Below are 21,238 nucleotides of genomic sequence, written 5' to 3' on the forward strand. Positions count from 1 at the left end.
AGTTTTGGTCAAATCTTTACATTTATGTACTGAGCTTGCTTAAAATGAGGCATACTAGTAATACTGTGATACAGCCCACCACTTTCTTTAAAAAACCAATGAACATATGAAATGCCTATCTGTAGCTCAACATACCAAAATGAGCCAACTTGAGACACATGCATTTTTGTAACATTTCTAGCCCATGTCTACACTAGGCAATTCCACCTCTCAGGACTTCTCGAACATCTCAGCAATCCTTTTATATACAGGTACCCGACCTCACTTAACTCCACACTACACGTACCTGTTCCACAGTGCATCTGAGATGGGAAAGCGGCTACCTCTACGGCAGGAGGGGAAGATCATAACAGAGACCATATGGAGCCTGGCCTGACAATCTCTAAGAGGAAGAGTAGTATGCAAGTGGGTGAGAAGTCAATTTGGAAACAATGGTTAATCTAATGCCCTCCAAAACAAAACAAAACAAAATTGCAGAGCATTTTACTAGTAAAGGGGTCCCTCTCTGGCTCCCAGGGCACAATCTTGGCAGGCCAGAAGGCAGTCGGATGATATAATTAAATGCTGCAAGAAAAAACCCCCATCAACCAAGAATTCTGTATCTGGCAAAAACTATCCTTCCAAAATGAGGGAGAAATTAACACATTCCCAGATAAACAAGCGCTGTGGAAATTCACTACCAATAGACAAGCTCCACAAGAAATGCTTAAGGTGGTCCTCCAAATTGAAAGAATACTAGTAAGTAATTCGAAGCCATACAAAAATGTAAATCTTTCCAGTAGAGCTAACTACACGGATAAATATAAAACTTAGTTTTATAATTATAACAACTTCTTTTACAGGATTTAAAATACAAAAGCATAAAAAATAACTAGAAGTCTGTTAGTGGGTACACAATATATATAAATGTGATTTATGATTTCAGTAACATAAAAAGGGCTAGACTATAAAGTAGCTTTTGTATGTGATTGAAATTACAGTTTAAAAACATTTGTAGCTTAGTAGGTTATATGTAATTACCATAACTACAAAGAAAATGTCTATAAACACATCCCTACACACTGAAAACTACAAAATGTTGCTCAAAGAAATGAAAGAGAATATACAGATCCTGTGTTCATAGACTGGAAGACTTAATATTGTTAAAACGTCCAGCACTACCCAAAGTGATCTATGGAACCAGTGCAGTCCCTATGAACACCCCAATGACGTTTATTGAAGAAATAGAATAATCCGTCCTAAGTTTCATATGAAATCTCAAGGGACCCCAAATAGTCAAAACAATCTTGAAGAACAAATTTAGAAGACTCACACTTTAGGATCTGCTACAAACCTATAGTAATCACAACAGTGTCACGCTCTCTTTCCCTCAGTCACGTGGAGGCAGAGGATTGGGTGCACTCAAAATTGGGCTCCACCCATAACCCACCTCCATGACTGAGGAAGTCATTGCTGCTGGAAGTGTAATGGAGGTTAGCACTGTTTTACAAGAGGTGCTGAAGACCACCCTTATCCATGACGGCCTAGCATGTGGAATTCGTGAAGCTGCCAAAGCCTTAGACAAGGGCCAAACCCATCTTTGTGTGCTTATATCCAACTGTGATGAGCCCATGTGTGTCAAGTTGGTGGAGGCCCTTTGTGCTGAACACCAAAATCAACCTAATTAAGGTTATAAGAAATTAGGGGAATGGGTAGGCCTCTGTAAAACTGACAGAGGGAAAACCCCATTAAATGGTTGGTTGCTGTTCTGTGGTGGTTAAGGACTATGGCAAACAGTCGCAGGCCAAGGATGTCATCAAGGGATACTTCAAATGTAAGAAAAAAACCAAAACTTGGTTCTTGTTGCAAAAAAACCCCCCAAAAAACAGTGTCACTCTGGCACAAAGACAGACATATAGCCTGATGGAATTGAGCCCAGAAATGATTTTTGACAAGGGAACCAAGGCCATTCAATGAGAATAAAGAATGATTGATGGGGGGTGGGTGATGGGTATTGAGGAGGGCACCTTTTGGGATGAGCATTGGGTGTTGTATGGAAACCAATTTGACAATAAACTTCATATATTGAAAAAAAATAAAAAAAGAATAAAGAATGAAATGGGGAAAATATTTGCAAATTAAGGAGTTATTATCCACAATATATAAGGAATTCCAACAACTCAACAGCTTATTTAAAAAATGGGCAAAATATTTGAATAAGTAGTTCTCCAAAGAAGGTATCAAAAGCACTAAAATAAGATGTTCAATATCACTAATCATCAGAATACAAATCAAAAACACAATGGGTGTACCATCTCACACCCATTAGGATGGCTACTATTAAAAAAACCACACACACACACAACAAAAAGTAAGTGTTGGTGTGGTGGTGGACAAATTGGAATCCTTTGCACTATTGGTAGGAATGTAAAATGGTGCAGCCATTATGGAAAACATAATGGCAGTTCCTTAAGATTAGAATTACCGTAAGATCCAACAATTCTACCTCTGGGTAGAATTACTTCAAACAATTGAAAGCAGAGTCTCAAAGAAATATTTGCACACCCATGTTCATGGCAGCATTATTCACAAAAGGTAAAAGCAACCCAAATGTCCATGAACAGATGATGAATGGATAAGCTAACCATGGTATCTACATACAAGAGTATTTATTATTCAGCCTTAAAATGGAAGAAAATGCTGATACATTTCAACATGAATGAACCTTGAGAACATTGTGCTAAGCGAATACACCAGTCAAAAAGGATAAATAATGTATGATTCCATTTATGTAAGAGTCATAGTCAAAATCATAGACAAAGTAGAACAGTGATTGCCAGTGCTGGGGGGTGGGGGGTAAGGGAGAGAATGTGGAGTTACTATTCAATGGGTAGTTTCACTTTATTAACATGAAAAGATTTCTGGAGATGAAAGGAAGTGGTGATTGCAAACAAGAGTGAACAATGTCACTAACTGTACACTTAAGATGGCCCTTTAAGATGTCAGATTTTATGTGTATTTTACATATTTACAATTAACTTAAAATAATTATAGTCAACAATTCTTTTAACTGGAAACAAAATGATTGTTTCACTCCATTCAAATGGTCAAGGTTACCACCACCAAACACTGGGACAAACTCAAGGTCCTGTGGAGAGAAATATGCTTAACTATTTGGGAAGCAAGAAGCAAGCTGTCAGCAAGTTACTCATATGTATAAATGTTACAAATGTTCACAATTGGTTAAATATAGGTGAAGGGCATACTGGGAGTTTATTTTGCCAATCTTGCCACATAATGGTTAATTGGAAATATTTCCAACATTAAAAAAAAAAAAAAAGCCACTGTTAGGCCAGGTTTGGCAATTTCTAAAATAACCCATTGACCAAGGCTCATTTATACAGAAACAATCTTCTTCCATATAAGACAAATCCCGCATCATTTTGAATTCCTCAGGCATGACTGTCACTTTACACCTGACACCAACAGTTTTACCCTACATGGGAGAAACCATCAGGTAACTGGAGCTTACCCCATCAAATGGCAAAATGCTATATTGGTAAACTTTAAATCTTTTTTTTTAGAAAGTATGACTCTTACCTTTCTTGTTTAGAATTTTTAATGACCAGGGTCATCAACATGGGCTTCAATAGGTGGCTGTGCTTTTTTTTTTTTGCTCTCACAAGTTTTTTTGAGGCTATTTATATGAAGCAAATGGATAGTGTAGAAAGCAATTGTTTCCATCTAGTGGTTAGCAAGCACCTAATATCTTTACGTACCTGCCTTTTATAGCTCACTATTCCATCTGTGCTTCTAACCTTGTTGAAAGCAAATGTAGAGATTCTGAGATTCTTTTGAGTAAAGTGCATACACTGCATGTTATTTTGTCTGTTCAAAAGCTTTTATGGTGAGGTTTTCATGTTTTTTTTGAAAATCCAGGCTGTCAGAAATCCTATTCCAATTTGTATGAGTAGAATTTCTACAATTGAATTACTGGTGGGGCGCCTGGGTGGCTCAGTCGGTTAAGCGTCCAACTTCAGCTCAGGTCACGATCTCAGGGTTTGGGAGTTCGAGGCCATGTCAGGCCCTGTGCTGATAGCTCAGAGCCTGGAGCCTGCTTTGGATTCTGTGTCTCCCTCTCTCTGCCTCTCCCCCACTTGTACTCTGTCTCTCTCTCAAAAATAAATAAAATGTAAAAAATAAAAAAGAATTACTGGTTCTTGGGTTTAGTCATTTTGACTAATTAAAGATTCTTCATAATTAAATCTAGAGACTACTAAAGTAAGTTCAAAGTATCACAAAAACAAAATACAGCCACAAACTATAATTATCTATCCCAACTGCCCAAGTGCCATCAGTAACTGGCACAGTAATTTTCAGTTATATCCACATTTCCTCTAACGGCGGTATTTCTCACCCTGTTTTTCATTATAGCACCCTTCCCGGGAGAAAACATCTATGTAAATTAATTAAAATCCAGTAATTAAAGTTTCCCTAACAAGACAAACAGTAAGAAATAAGATTTTGTTGGTATTTCCTTTCAACCCCAACTAGGGTACTGTGATTCAATTCTGACGCTAACCACTTGGGAGTTAGCACTGCACTCCCCAGGTTTAAGGGCTCAGTCTTCCACAATACTGCCCTCATTTTGGATGCCAGCAGCAAGAGGGTCCATGCCCACTTTTGACTAACTGGTTACAAATCTGGGGGTTTCCATGAACCCCTCAGGTTCAAAAATTTGCTAAAATGACTGCCAGAACTCAGGAAAGCACTATGTTTATGATCATTTTTATTACAAAGGAAGACCAACGAAATGAAGACACACAGGGCAAGTTCTGGGAGGAGACAGTTTCCACACACTCTCCTTGTGGAATGAAGGCACATCACCATCTCAGCTCAGTGTGCTCACCCATCAGGAAGCCCCAGTGAGCTTCCGGGTCAAGAGTTCTTAACTGGGGTTTCACTACACAGGCATGATCGATGCCATCATTGGGCATGTGACTGAACTCAATCCCCTCACGCCAATCATGCATCAGGCCTGCCCAAAGTCTCAACCCTCAAATTACATGGTGGATCTTTCTGGTAACAGCCCCCACCCTAAAGCTATCTAGGAGCCTACCATGAGCCACCTCATTAGCGTCACAAAGACATTCCCACCACCTACACGGCTTAGAAGCTCCTTGTTAGGAACCCAAGATAGAGACCAGACAAATTCCTTAAATTCCTTATTATGCCACAGTCAGGTAGGCTGAACACGGACAGTTTACAAACCACTGTAATATTTAAGACTTTTTTCCCTCACCAAAAACCAATTTTCACCCCCCACTGAGAATGGATCCTCTAAGACAATGAAGAGACAGCCCCCCAAAACCAGAATGGAACTTTATTGTGTAAAGTTTATAGAAGTATGAGTAGTCTTCTGTACAAAGTACACAACAAACAGTTTTAAATACAAGTGAGAGAAATGCGAGTCCTATGACATTTGATACAAGCGGAAGCATTTACAGAAACACTAAAAAAAAAAATTTAAAATATCCTCTTCTTTCTCCAAAGAGTCCATTGCGCATTTCTTAGAGATGGGTACACATCCCAGGCAAGGTCACAATGGCATTTTATTGCCCTCGATGCTGATTTTCACTGCGTGTGCAGATCTGCTTTTTTTCCTGATATCTGTGAACTTTCTCATCTGTTTATCCAGTCGACTGATACCCTTCTTGGAGGTCCCCTGAAACTAAGAGTGGGGTAAAAATTAAAGAGCAAATTATCGAAATACACAAATCCAGTTTTGCCTTTCATCTCCGTTTGTCTGAAAGTTAAAAAGGGCTCTTATCTCTGGAATAATCATAATCTGCTTTGGTGACCTCAGGAATAGAGCAAGCGTTAGCAATGTACACATGTTAAACTCTCTCAATGAAGAGTAACGAACTGTGCCTTATTTTAAAATTTTGCCTCAGTCCATAGATATCTAGATGGAAGAGGGACGATTTAAACTATGATCCCCCCCGCAATTCCATCAAATTAGATTCTGACTGTATGCTTTTCCCTTTCAAAAGTCAGCATGGAGCTGACAGCTTGTCATATTCACCTTCAAACAGTGCCGGCATGAAGAATGATCTTCTGAGGCAAGGAAAGTCACCTGAGAAAAAGCATGAAGCCTGATGAACGAGGTTAGAGGACGAGTAAAGTGAACCCGTCAGGCGGTGGAGCTCTAGTTTCAGACTTGAAGTGAATCTCTGCTTGGCCTCAGCAGGTTCTGTAGCCCTGGGCAAATGTGGCCCCTGGTCTGTACTTTCGGGACCGTCAGGAGAGGTAAATGAGGTAATACTGTCAAATACTAGCACACAGTCAGTGCTCAAAATAAGTATCAGCTGTTACCATCATTACTACTACTTTGGGATGGATCAGATTTATGATACATATACTGGATACAAGAAGAAAAGTAAATTAAGCCTTGAATCCAAGGGGCTTACCACTTCTTGCATCTGTTCCTGCTAGCCTCTTAGTTTTAAGATTTGGTTTTGGTTATTTTTTTCATAATTTGAAACAACTACACGTCTTGAAGAGATGCAGTCTCCAGAAATCGATACTGTTAGAAATGCTGAGAAGGTCTGCCACTTCTAACAAAGATCAGAGCCAATTCTTCTTGTTGACTAGTGTTACTGACAATTCTGATCTTTAAGAATGTTGAGTGGTTTATAAAGAGAGGAGTTTTTCTAATTCTTCTCCCCAGATGTTTACTACTGAACCATCTGTGCAGCTCAATCCTGAGACTGCTAAAAGAAGGGAGGGCCCAGAAGACACTCTGGGGGTGGGGCCAGTGTGGGGATGTTCCTTTGAGCTGGGGAGCCCCCCAAGTCTCACTCCACCTCTAGACTCAGCGTGTACCTCACACAGGAGCTCCTGTCAGTCTTGAACAGGAGCCATGTAGATCATCCACCCTAGATTTTCTGAAACAATCCCACATCCAAATATTATTTTATATCAATTTAATACTTGGCACTAGGACTCTGAGTTAGCATAAATATTCATTACCAGATGAGAAACAACTATGCTTCTCTCACGCTATCGAAGCCCCAGATTTCCTAGACGGTCCTAGATATGTGACCTCCTTTCAGACAATGTGCCCTGATTCTTAGTAGTTAGTCCACATCAGAAGCCTTACCTGCTTATATCTGCACCAATTACTCAACTCCCAGCAGCTGTACACACCAGCCAATACTGTCTCCCAGGACCCTGACAATCTGAGCCCTCTAGCCTCCTCAAATGGGACATACCCAGATGACACGAATCCACTCCTACCTAGTCCTATAACTTTTAAGACTTATGGCTGGCAGATGCCTAGTTTCCCCAAGTCTGGAAACACACAGGATATAGTACCTAACATGCCAAATTCAGTGATCTCTCTCCTGATTCAACTCTGTACCACTTCCTTAGGACAGTAAAAGTGTATGCTGCACTGTTTTATCAGAGAAAAACCAAAAGCAGCTTAAAAGATCAGCAAGATAGGTTTGCTTTAAAAAATTATGATACGACTGTATTTGGACACAATATTAAGTCACTGAAGAATGTTTACTCAAATGAATGTTTACCGTGTTAAGTAAAACACAAATCCAACAAAGTATAAAATAACAATTTTGCATAAAATTTGAAAACAAAAATACCAAAGCACAAAACCAGCAATGTTTATGTACAATATAAAGAGGACAAAAAGGAAATAACCCAAAATGTTAATATTAAGGTGTGGTGGAATTACAACTGACAGTAATTTTATTTGTGCTTTCTGCATTTAAAAGGTTATAAAAAAACATACATTGCTTTTTGTCATTTTAGTGTTATCTTAAAAGCACTCCATGGAATAAATTAACATATAAACATACAATGTAGTATAGGTTACTGCACTATTTAGGAGTGAAAAATCAGAAACCACAGAGGAATAAATAAACAAATTATATATTCACATGATAGACTATTAGGCATCCATTATAAGTGATAAAACTATAAGGTGGTTTAACGAGGAGAAGTGACCAAAATTATATACAGAATAATTGTAATTATATGAAAGTATCAATAGAAAAAAAGGGCAAAAATGGTATCAAACTGCTTTTGAATTGTGGGCAATTTCCCTTTCTAATCTCAAATTTTCTATAATTACAACCAGAAAAAAACCCAACTTTGAAGCATTACTGGAAATACATTTAACACATCAAACTGTTAATAGTGGGGACTCTGAGGAAGAGCAGGGTTTTGGGGATGGGTTATTCTATAGTCTTTTATATTCACTTATGTAATTTCAAAGATAAAAATGACATTTAAAACAACGAGCATTTCATTTGAAAGCCATTTACTCACTCCAATTTATTCTTGGAAAATACGTTTTCTAATAGTACTCTTCATGTCTCTGTGGTTCGTGAAAGCCCTGAGTGAATCTGTAAGGATTCATCCTGAACTGGGGAAACGGTATCAGGTAGTTTAAGGACAACATCCTAAAATGTAACATGAAACCACCAGCTTTCTGGATCATGCCGTATTTATTTGTTTTCTGACAGAACTCTATCAGCCAGACTCAGGCCTAGGTAAATACTGGCACATTATGACCTGGGGGGTGTGGGATGAAGGAAAGGAATTCAGCTTAAGTTTCCCTCTCCTCCTGCTGGTCACTTCTCTCTTCCCACCTCTCCGTCACATACTGGGAGAGGAGGGCACATGCCCTTCAAAACACCGACAGGCTTCCAAAGAAGAGTGGCCACTGAGACTCTGTATTATAATTTCTTTGCCAGATTGTGGTTCTCAATTCTCAAAAGTAAGTATATTGGGGAGGAAAAACTACCAGGGAGAGGGATAAAAAGAGGGAAAGACAGTGAAAACCAGGTAAAAGAAAGAGGGGTGGCTGAGGGAGAGAAGGGAGGTCAGGGGACGTTTTTATGGGTAAAAGTACAAAAAAGGGGAGGGAAGTTACGAAAAAGTTCTTGGCTCTGAAGCAGTAGTGCTCTTCTATCTTCCAGCTATTCTCAGTAAGAAAGAAAGGGTGTGCTTTGTTTTGACTGCAGCTGAACAGCAAAAACGAACGCGCACAGAGGTGAGTGTAGTCCGTGAAAAGAGCTGCCCAAGCAGGGGTCCCAGAGAAGTCACAAGAAGGCAACACACTCAGACTCTTCAGAGCACCCTGCCACAAGGCACTGCTGTTAACCTCAGAGCACAGCTGGGAGTGAGTCTGGCTGCAGGAACGGTCCCAACTCTTTCACTTCTGACCATCAATCAAATTTATCTCCTAAGTGTTCAGTGCAAGGCTTTATGCACTGGGCCCTCAAATGCACACAGACAATGTGGGAAAAAGCCACTTCCCTTCCACTAAGAAGCTACATTCACATTCACATGCCTGTAATGCAGACCGCTATGATCCTGGACCCTAAAAAAGCATTTTCAATAAAAATGGGTAAGAGGAAGACCAAATGCTTATCAGGGACTTAACTATATATGAATTCCTGGGGTACCAATAAAGGAAGGGACTTCCATATCCATTTCTAAACATTCAGTAGGACTCGAAAGTCACAAAGTGTTTGTTAAGTTCATTACTTCAGTAACTAAAAGTGGGCCAGGCCTTTTTTGGTTAAGAAAGCACACGCACACTTGTTTTCACTCTAGCTGCTGACAATTCAAGCCCATGCACAGAGCATGCTTCCTTGGGGATACCTCCCGGATACACTCTGGTAGGGCCAGGACTACAGGGGCATCCTGTTGCCTTCAATGCTGAACTTGACAGCACGGTGCACTTTGCTGAGTCGTTTCTGTTCTGCAAATCGCCTCTTATGCTTTTCCAATCGGCTTAGGCCCTTTTTAAGAATACCAGGCTAGAAAGAGTGGTTTGAATGGAGAATAAAAAGAGATTACTGAAGAGCAATGTAGATCACGGAGTAGTATTTACAATGATGACAGAGGAAGTATCTGCCCTAAATATTTCACAACAGAATTACTTAAAACAGCTGAAGAGAAAGGGCGGGGGGGTTGGGGGTGGGGGAAGACTGCAGAAGCAGGGGAGTTGTTTCTCATGGCTCTAAAAAAATGACTGCATGAAAACACTCTAGGCTTCAAGATTCAGTTGAAACAAAGGGATTAATGAGAAGAAACTTCCTGGCTGGATAATGTTGCTTTAAGTCTGAAGTAAAGCTCACAAGCAATGAATGATCTGGCTAGCTAAGAGGCCAGAAAACAGCTCTCTTTAAATGAGATAAACCTAAGAGCTGTTAAGAGTTATTACACACGGAGTAAAAAGACAAAACAGTAACGTGCACTTGAGATCCAGGTTGCCATTTCCCTGCTTGCTTACCCTGGATGACTCCATTTCCACATTCCACTTAGGTCTGACAACGTAGTCCTTGTTTGAGGGCATGGGGACCCTCGCACGGGCACAGAATCCAGGATCTCCAGGTCTGAGAGCTCTGAGGACAGGAAGAAGAGCATGCTGTCATGCAGCACCCCCCACAGCTGGGCCCAGCTGATTTAACTGCACAGGTGCCTCAAACCTCTCTGCCTCCCCAGGTCACCCAAAGTGCCCTCTTTGCTGTCTTAAGCTGGCCTCGCTATCACTCACATTTACTCTAAGAATTCTTCCACTTCCCTCCCAAAGCTGAATTCCTCTGCATTTTCAGGATTCCTTCTAGCCTCTCCTCAGCGTCACAGTCAAGCCTCACTCCTTTCCAAGGTTGCTTCCCACACCAGAACCCTAAATTCCAATTCTCTGGTCTAGTGGAGCTCCTCATAGGTTCACTTGTCACGTGAAAACTCAAACAGCCAAAATGATCCCTCAAGATGGAGTATGCCTATAAAGCAGTTTACGTGGTTTTGTATATGCAATATAGTAATTTTTGTTTCTTGTCTTTAAAAGTTGAAATAATTATAGGTTTACACGTGGTTTAAGAAATAATACAGAAGGATCTAGTGTCTCTCCCAATGATAACAACATGCAAAACTATGCTACAAGAACACAACTGGGGCATCTGGGTGGCTCAGTTGGTTGGGCATCTGACTCTTGATCTTGGCCCAGGTCAAATCTCACAGGCATGAGATCGAGCCCTGTGCTGACGGCACAGAGCCTGTTTGGGATTTTCGCCCCCTCTCCCTGCCCCTCTCTTGCTTGCGTGCTCTCTCAAAATAAATACTTAAAAAAACAAAAAAAACAAAAAAGAACACAACTAGGGTATTGATGTTGATACAGTCCACCAGTTTTTATTTACATTTTGCCATTTTTACTTACGCTTATTTGTATGTTAGTGTATTTACAATTTTATCACATGTGCAGGTTCATGTATTCACCACAAGGGACTGTCCTGGTGCCCTTTTATAAAAACACATCCACCTCCCTACCCCATCTGCCCAGCCTCTAACCCCTGGTGACCACGAATCTACTCTTCATTTCTGTGATTTTTGCATTTCAACAATGTTATATAAATGGAATACACTATGTAATCTTTAGAAACTAGCTTCATCCACTAAACATAACCCCCTTGAGGACCCATCCAAGTTGTTACATCTGTCAATATTTTGTTCCTTTAAATGCTGGGTGGTATTCTATAGTATGGATGTACCACAGCTTAACCACTCACTTCCTGAAGGACATCTGGGTTGTTTCCAGTTTTGACTATTATGAATAAAGCTGTTTGCTCATCTACGGGTTTCTGTGCAAACACAAGTGTTCATTTCTCTGGGAAAATGCCCAGGAGTTTGTAAGTGCTGGGTCATACTGGGTCATACCGTGGCTGCATGTTTAACTTTATAAGAAACTGCCAAACTGTTTCCCAGAGTAGCTGTATCATTTTACCCACAGCAATGTATGAGTTGAGTTACTTTCTCAGCAGCCTTGCCAGCATCTGATGGTGTGATATACAGTTACTTTTTATGTACACATTTGAGACTAAATTAAGACTAGCATCCTTCAAAACTAAGGCCTATTTGTAAATGTCTGGGCATTCAAATCACTCAACTTTTAGGTAACCGTCCATCCCTAGGGGTAAATGGAGAATGGGTGTGGATAGGTTGGTGTGGGAGAGAAGGATAAAAAAATTCTAAATTGTTTCTATTCTCTTGTACGGAGTTTAATCTGTTTTTTTTTTTTGTTTGTTTTTTTTTTAAGTTTAATCTATTCTTAACATCAAGCTTCTACAATCTTCAAAAACGCGAATAAATTAAGTGGCTAGCCAAAGAAAATTCTCATAACCTATTACCCCCTGAAGCTGGCATCTGTCCCATCATCAAACCTATCCCTAAACCAACAACGCCAGCACCCTCCAGCCCCTCTCACTCTCCTCTTGCAATCTGGGTGCTGCCTCACTGCCAACACTCACTGTACAAGCCCCTCTGCAGCATCTGCCAACTTCCCATGCCCCTTGCCACTGCCCCTTTCTAGCATGGCCTCCTCCCTTCCCTAGGGTCCTCTCCAACATGTATGACAAGTGTACTCAGCTGCCTTCACTGGCTACACCCCTTTCCAAAGTGGCAGAGTTTATGGTTTATTTTCTACCCTATACTTTCTTGATTCAACGAACTTGTCTGTGGAGATGACGATCAAACCTATTATGTCTCCAGCTCCAAATCCAAGTTTCAGACCCATGATATTTATAGGAATATCCATCCCATTAGGTATCTCACGTTAACTACACTCAATCCAGAACGCACCTATGTCCTCAAAATCTGTTCTTCCTCTCCGTTTGAGCAAATGGTTATATCACTGTCTCAGTTACTTGCAGTAAAATTGTGGTTGGTGTCTTCAACTCTAGCCAAACTCCCTACCCACAGAGTCACAAACTCTTGGCAATTCTGCCCCTGCTAATAATAAGTCTTCTAACCTTCTGCTTCCCCAATACCACCTTAGTTGAACTCTTTCACTGCCTTCAGTTCCTCTGCCTTCCAACCCACCCTACACCACGATGCCGGCAGCATCAGCACTCCAAATCCAATCTGACAATTTCCCATCTCTGCTCACTTTCTACGGAAGAACAAAGAGAAGTAAACATTCCTTACCTTCAAAATTTGGCCCACATCTACACTTCCAACCTTATCTTCCACCATCTCAGGCACCAGACTACTACTCAACCACTTCAGTCTACTTGCCATCCCTTAAATGGGCCTTGCACAAGAACCCCATATCTTCATGTAAGTTCTGCCCTTTGCCTATAATCCCTCTACAGACATTTTTATGAGCATGGACTACCTTTAATTCAATTTTGTATTCCCACAGCTTAACAGAGTCTAGCATGGACCAAGCAGCAACAAAATCTTTACTGAATGAACGATTTCTCAATCTTCTATCCTCCAGAGTACCAGTGTATTTGGGGATATTCAATAAATGCTAAACTGAAAATCATCCCCCACCAATGTGAACATAACATGGTCCCCTTTGTAATCTTTCTTAAAGCAGCAAAAGCAGATTTTCTACATGAGGTCTAAGAAGAAAATACAATAAGAAAGCTTACTTTTCTTCTCCTGTCAGCACCTTTTCCAGGTCTCTTCGGGGTGTCTGGCCACCAGTGCTGTGAAAAAAGTAATCCATGAGATACCAGGAATGTCAGAATCATTTAACAAAAAAACAGCAAAGCCAACTTTTAGACCACAGGTAGCTCCCTTACACCGGATCTGGGATTACCTCTAATCTTGTGGAAGTACTACTCTTTTTAATGATCATTTGTATACCAGGTTTCATCATGGGTAAGTAGTAATTGCCATTTTTGTCACTTATAACCCTGCCATCCTGGATGCAACTATATCCGGTTTGTTGATAGAAAATGAACCAGTAACAATTTTTTTCTAAGAATTTGAAAATGGGCCTGAGAAAGGGAAAGGTTTTTTTGTACAAGCAACCTTTGAAACTGTGGCAGATGCCACATTCCACCAGATGGAACCAAAAAAGGAGGGAGTGTGGGCCTTCATGGTAGAGTACCACATTTAAACTAAAAGTGTGTGATCTACACAGACATATCAAGGTGACAGAAAAGACAAAATGCTATCATCTTGCAGGATTCTTATTGATCTTATTTACAAAACAACGGCATTACTGCAATAATATTTACTCCGCTTACTCATACCTGTTCATTCTCCGTCGTTGAGGCATTTGTTCTAGATCTCTCTGCTCTCTTTCTTCTCTTGTCATACCTTTGTAGTTTGAGGTAAGACCAAATATAGGCCGAGACCATTCATCTGTCACAAGGAAAAATCGATTGTTTAGACCACAAAACAGCATTTCTGCTACCATTCCCTGAAACAATCACACCCCAGCGTGACGTAACATTCCAGGCATTTAGAATATTCTTTCCCTAAAGATACTGTTGTTTCAAGATCATTTCAGGATATATGCAGCACATAATACCAGTATAATCACCAGCTTCAGCTGATTCAGAAAATTCAGGGTAAAAAAGTCATTCTATAACCACCACAGAGGTTTACAAAAAGTAACACCTGAACTCGCTCTGATAGTCATCACTAGCAGTGCTGACATTTCATTGCCTAATTTCTAACAATTTACTGAAAATAGATAATCTTCAAATTCTTCCATGTTCCTATTTTAACCAAAAACAAGTCAAATTGTCAAATGGTCTACATCTTCAAAAATTGCATTTTAATAGTGCAGTGTAGAGTCTAGATTTCATGAAATCTAAGAAAGCTGCTACAGGGACATGACTATGAAGGAAACTACTACATGCCCACTGTTTAGTCATTGAAAAGTCCAGAAGTGCCAACTGACGTTTTTGTCCTCAACATAATGTTCCACTTAATACACTATCAAAACAAGCAGGAAACTTCACACACAGAAGATAGGAGTTATCAAGTAAGAAGGAAGCAGGGGGTCTCAGGGGGCCTATGTATCTTTATATACACAGACCCACCGACTCCACTACTGGATCTAGAATCACTGTTACAGTAAGTCATGGGTATCACTGGAAATACTCTGTTTCTCTAAGCAGAGGGCAAAATCAGAGTTGAGAACTAATGCATAAAAGTTCTCATACAATAGCACACTACAAATTATTAACAAGATCAAAAATGTAACATTTCTCTGATTTGTAACAAAAAATAAATTTCTCTCAAAAAGTTTTGATAATCTCAGAAGTTGAGGAGAAAAATAATTACTGTATTCACATAGAGGAGCAGTTATTTTTTTGATATACCCTTGAAGTTTAAAACATTCCTTTCCAACACAGAGCACAGGAAGAGTTAAGAACAATGAAAACACACATGGTTTCATTCTTAAAACTGAAAGATTTCATAAATGATATGGTAACAGATTAGATGAATTTCATCCAGACTCCTGGATTTCTCTGGTATCATTAAATAGAACATGCAAAAGGCTTTGGAGATCATTATAAAAGTTAACAACAATAGCATTAGTGGCTAACATTTCTTGAGGACTTACTATGTGCTAAGCACCATGCTTTATATATATCCTCTCATGTAACTTTTACTTAAGTGAATACATAATTATTTTACAGAGGAGGAAACCAAGGCTTAGAGCTTAAATCACTTGCCTAAGGATATGCAGTAAGGATTTGAACCCAGGTATGACTGACTCTAGGGCCTGTACACTAACCACTCTCTATACATGCTCTTGATTCAGGCTTAAACAACTTTTCACTTGCTATCTTTAATATCGACAGCATACTTAAATCTGCTGAGAAACATTTTAAGTCTAAGGGTTAAAAAAAAAACCTGGTACCTATAAGAAATTACCAAATAATTGTCTATTCTACTTTATGAACTCATTTTAAATGAATCTTGACAAAAATATAGTTATATATACATGTCTTTCTGATATACACAAACACAACAAACAAAAAGCAAAATGTACATACTGATTAATTTCCCTGCCATATCCTTGTTGGACCTTGATTCCTTGGGGTGTTTATAGAGATACATCACTGCTCGTCCAATCCCACTATGCTTCAGGGTCTCCTGGCTCACACTAGGTAGCTGGGGAACATAAACACATACATACACATTAATCACTCAGAAGCTGGGAGTCCTGCCAATCTACTCTAGAGGACCTCCAAGGTCTGGTTCATTCACAACAGAGTAACAAAAAATCCATTTTCAGGATCTGCAGACATTGAACACAAAGATACTCTGTGTTCACATCAAAAGTTGAGAGTTCCGTATTATACTGAGCCAAAGTAAAACTTAATGTGAGAAAATGTAAACTAACCACACTCAGAGGTTAGTAGTTTAAACCAAGAGTCAATACAGGCCTCTGAATCAGTCTGAACCCAAGCATAGCCATCTGCTAGTTATGTGACCTTGGACAAGTCATTTAACTTCTCCGAGTCTTAATTTCCTCATCTGTAGAATGAAGACAATACACCTACCTTGCAGGTTTGTCGTGAGGAATAAGTGAACCAAAACATGTATGAACACCTGGCACAAAGGAAGTTCCTTGGGAATTCCTTCAGAAGTTAAGTAGCCTGCCCAAGGTGTCACAGCCACATAAAGGCAGCCCAGCTCAAGACTCACATGCAAGTTTATCTGACTGAAGTTGGTGCCTGTTCTACTTCAGGTGCCTCCCCAGAACATGTCCACTAATGTATGATTACTCTCAGATAACCGCGACTCCAAGATCTTTTTCTTTCAATTCTATAGTTACATGAAATTTTATAAGGCCTTCCTTTTTATGCTCATTTTATTTGATATGTTCCTACTAAACACATATAACATGAAACCCCTGTTCCGGCAGACTATGTCAGAGAGAATGTATAAGAACATACGGTAAAACACAGAGGTTGTGATTATACAAACCACAACAGACAATTAGAGGAGCATACAGTCAAATTATCCGCCTCTAACCTCTTGTAGAATCTTCAACAGCTCCTCTCGAATCTTTAGTGCTGGCAAACTCCTATCCGGTAGAGGGGAGAGCCATTCTTTGATGGCAGACATCACACCGCTGTCAATAAATGTTTCTTTAAGGTCTTGCCTGCAGTAATTAAAAAAAAAAAGTCAAGTCTATGAACCTTGGTTGCACTGTAGCTTTCTCTGGATTTTCTTATATGTTTAGTGAAATTTCCAAAACCTACTTTATTTATTTATTTATTTATTTTTAACGCTTATTTATTTTTGAGACAGAGAGAGACAGAGCATGAACAGGGGAGGGGCAGAGAGAGAGGGAGACACAGAATCCGAAGCAGGCTCTAGGCTCTGAGCTGGCAGCACAGAGCCCAACGCGGGGCTCGAACTCATGGACCGTGAGATCATGACCTGAGCCGAAGTCGGACGCTTAACCGACTGAGCCACCCAGGCGCCCCCAAAAACTACTTTTAAAGTTACTCATATACATTATTTCATCCTATTTCAAAAGCAGTATGAAATGTAGTTCCTACTTTAAAAACAGATTTGACAGGCAAAGATCATTTGTTAAAAACATGAATTATACAAGATAGGTTAATGTTGATATGAATGGTACAGACAGTAAGCTCCAATTATTACAACTGAAAAAAATAATAATAATGTTTAGAGATTCTCAAACTAGTTAGGTGACAGAGAACCCAGAACTGTGCTATTCTTTGCAGGACACCAAGGAGAATATTATTCTAAAAAAAAAAATCCCAAAGAAATACAAATATTTAAATTCCATTTTATGTACAGAATCATTTACTCTATTGACATATTATGACAATATTACATATATGAAATCTGCAACAGAAAACTGCTTCTTGGGATTAAGGTAGCAATTTTCTAGTGGAAAGTTCTAGCCTATGCTGTTGGCTATGGTTAGGTTCAAGGAGAAAAACAAAGTGAGTCAGGAATATGAGTACACCAATGGAAGAGCCTCATGACAAGGATCTACCAAAAAAAGGTCCTTATTCCAGAAGGACCAGTGACATACTTCATGATAATAACTGGTCATATAAGACTCTACAATATATGCTTCAAGTAGTCCCTCAGAATCTGCTCTGCTCTCCGCCACACCGGGAAAGGAGATGCAACTTTACCAGACTCAAGATAAGACGGTCTATAAAGAATGAAGGCAGTAGTTTATGTGCTTTTCTTTCCTTAGTATCAGTTTGCCATTTTTCTGTTTGTATCAGGGAGCAAAGGTTAAAGATCTGTGAGGAAGTAACATGATTCAGGAGATTCTATTCATTACTATTCTTCTGTGAATTGATAGAAGACAGTCATTCTTTAACATCTCTAGAACACTGGTACATAGTTTGAATATTATTCCATTAAAAGGAAAAAAATTTTTCAAGAAAACACAATACTTACTTCTTAAGGTGCATGACCACAGTTGGTAATAATGTTAATTTTTTCAGTGCTGGCTTTTTTTGATTGTTCAACTGTCTGTCTTCCTATCCAAGAAGAAAAATATTTTTCAAACAGCAGTATTTATTGGCTTCACCCCTAGCATAGAGCCCAAAGCAGGGCTTGAATTCATGACCCTGAGATCAAGACCTGAGCTGAGATCAAGAGCTGGATGCTTTACCTGACTGAGCCACCCAGGTGCCCCCTAAACTTTAAAATAAGGCAGCAATTTCGCGAGGTAACAATTTTTTCTACAAGAAAGGATAATATGCTTTTTTGTAAAACCCAAAATTCTGTCAAACCTACAAAACTATCAGAGTAATTAGCTTGACCAATTACAAATTTAGGGGAACAATGTTACTGTTCTTGTTTACTTGGATGCTTTCTCCTATTTGAATTACAGAAAATTTCAAATTCTACCAACACGGAAAACAAGATAATATACTCCTATCAATACATTTATTTCAACAATTGAACACCCATGTTCAGTCTTATTTCAGCTACACGATCGCCAGCTACTTTTTCCTTCCCTTCCCTGAAAAGGCCACACAACAAATCAAGCGAGGAAAGGCAAGAGGGGGCTGGCAGCGGTCCATCTCACCTCGGCAGCTTCATTCATCTTGACGATCATGGCACTCACTACGTCATCGGCGTCACTGATGAAAGTACCGCCATCACGGTTCCGTCTGCGCTTGCCGCTCATGCTCTTCTTCCGCTGCAACATCATCTCGAAATCCGACAGAAAGTCCATACTAAGCAGCAACACAAAATCAAGTGAAATACAAACCCCCTTTATACATATTTCCTTTTGTCACAGTTAATAACCACCAACTTTCTTAATTCTAACTCCATGAAATGCTTTCTTCTAAAGCGCAAGTACTTATTAGAATTTGGCACCTTTCAAGATACCAGACTTCTCTGAACACAGATTCCAACCGTCTCACAAAAGTATGTGAAATTCAATCGACTAATATTTTGTAGCTAAAACTTTACCTTATTGCCCCTGGGATCCCAAAGTCAGCTTTTCTCTCAAAAAAAAAAAAAATGTATTCTAATTATTAGGTTATTTTTCAGTAAGTCAAGAGCTTACTTGGTGAAGGTGACACCATATAACCCCACAAATCAAGACAGCTGAGCACAGGGCAAATGAAAAAAATAACAAGAGTAAACAGATTTTCAGACAGCACTGTATATAGAGAAGTAAAAGAAAAATGGAACAGGTTCTTTCCTACACTTAATAAGGAACCAAAATAAGAAAAAACAAAGTTTGATAGGTTCTAACCTTCATTTTTTAAGTTCTCTTTAACAAATTAAAAAAAATAAAACAAACTTACTGTTTTCCTCTCTTTATGTTATCATCAGAATCTGAATCTTCTGCTTCTTTTACCTGGGTTTCACTTTTTTCCTCTTCCAAATCTTCTTGGTTAAAACCCTAAAGGCCAGGTAAATTTGCCAGGGTTATCACAACTTTCTTACAGATTTTCTTCTGTATAACTGCTCTTACATGTTTTGCCTTTTTTTTTTTTTTTTTAATGTTTTGCCTTTTTAAGGTAATACATTCACAAAGAACAAAAATTAAACAGGTATCAAAAAGCATATAGCAAAAAAACTGACTCCCACGCTAGACGGTAGTGTTACTAGTTTTCTTAGGTCTCCTTCCAGAAATAGCCTAAGCCTACACTGATATACTTATTTGTACACATATGTATTTACTATCTCCTTTTATTATATAAATGGCAGCATACTCTACACACTGGGTACAGTACAATGTTCTGCACTTTCCACATTTAACAACAGAATCTGGAGACCAATTCATATTGGCATAAAGTAGTCTCATTTTTAAGGCTTTACACTATTTCACCCTATGACTGCAACTATAATTTGTTTATACGTTTTGCCACTGACATTTAGGTATATGTATTTGAAATTTTGTGAAATACCAAACTTTCCACTTTCCACAGAAGTTACACTAATTAACTCTCCTTCCAGCAAAGCATAAATACACCTGTTTCCCCAGCTTCTCACTACCACCGGTTATCAAATATTAATAGGTGCCAATATCTGGACTGAAAACTAAAAGGCATCTTTCTTTGCATAAGTAAGGGTGAGCCTTTTTTTTTCATGTTTAAAAGCCATTTGTAATTTTTTCTCTATGGAACTCCCAATATCCTATGTCCATTTCCTGTTGGAGCTTTGTCTTATTGGTATGGAAAGGCTCTTTAAAAATTAGGGAAATTAGCGCCTGGGTGGCTCAGTCCGTTAACCATCTGACTTAGCTCAGATTATGATCTCACGGTTTGTGAGTTTGAGCCCCAGGCTGGGCTCGGTGCTGATAGCGCAGAGCCTGGAGCCTGCTTCAAAATCTCTTGTGTCCTTCTCTCTCTCTCTCTCTCTGCACCTTCCCCACTTGTGCTCTTTGTCTCTCTCTCTCTCAAAAATAAACATTAAAAAAAATAATAAAATAAAATAAAAATTATGGAAATTAGCCCTCTGTAAATAACAGGGACAGCACAATCCTCACATTTGCAGTTTTGTTTTGTTTATGGTAATGTTTTCCAGGCATAATATTTTATTTTATTTTTATGGTCAGTCTTTTCTTTATAGCTTCTAATTTTCACGTCATACTTAGAAAGACCTTTCCAATGGTTCACCTAGTATGCTGTTTTTCTCACTGAACTCAACCTATAACCAAGCTGATCGTTAACTCTCCAAACTAGAGAAACACATCTTATTCTTGTAAAACGCTGCTTAACTGAGTATGAGCTCCACAAGAGCAATGTCCACACAACCTGGCACACAGGTTCCCAAATATTTGTTGAATGAATTCTTCCTATTTTCCTTAGCTTCACTCTGCTATCCTGCTACCATCTTAGACTCTAAATTCATCTAGTTTCACTCTCTTGCTTTAGTAATTAATGATGTTTCAATGCAAGACCTGTTTAACAAACATGTCTTTTTTCTTTAATCTTTTTTTTTTTTTGAG

General features: G+C 39.1%; 1 protein-coding gene and 1 pseudogene across 6 annotated transcripts in view; one reads left to right on the forward strand and one right to left on the reverse strand.

The window, feature by feature from the left end:
* The window catches only part of IWS1 (interacts with SUPT6H, CTD assembly factor 1), a 51,556-nt gene that overhangs the window by 5,471 nt on the left and 24,847 nt on the right, over nt 1-21,238 (reverse strand). For 2 of the 6 annotated variants that reach the window (XM_078451423.1, XM_060624828.2), the window contains exons 6-14: nt 19,590-19,687; nt 18,857-19,007; nt 18,220-18,302; nt 16,801-16,930; nt 15,816-15,933; nt 14,055-14,166; nt 13,446-13,502; nt 10,304-10,415; nt 5,344-5,710 (exon numbers count right to left, since the gene is read on the reverse strand). In XM_078451423.1, the coding sequence (XP_078307549.1) occupies nt 5,579-5,710; nt 10,304-10,415; nt 13,446-13,502; nt 14,055-14,166; nt 15,816-15,933; nt 16,801-16,930; nt 18,220-18,302; nt 18,857-19,007; nt 19,590-19,687 (993 nt within the window). In that variant the 3' untranslated portion in view covers nt 5,344-5,578. Of the gene's footprint in view, nt 1-5,343; nt 5,711-6,064; nt 9,828-10,303; nt 10,416-13,445; nt 13,503-14,054; nt 14,167-15,815; nt 15,934-16,800; nt 16,931-18,219; nt 18,303-18,856; nt 19,008-19,589; nt 19,688-21,238 lie in introns of those variants that run through there. The other 4 variants (XM_078451422.1, XM_078451421.2, XM_078451424.2 and 1 more) reach the window with 4 other exon arrangements.
* On the forward strand, nt 921-2,565 carry LOC145715663 (small ribosomal subunit protein eS12 pseudogene; annotated as a pseudogene).

Source organism: Panthera onca, chromosome C1 (assembly GCF_046562875.1).
Source record: "Panthera onca isolate mPanOnc1 chromosome C1, mPanOnc1 haplotype 2, whole genome shotgun sequence".
Classification (NCBI taxonomy): Eukaryota; Metazoa; Chordata; class Mammalia; order Carnivora; family Felidae; genus Panthera; species Panthera onca.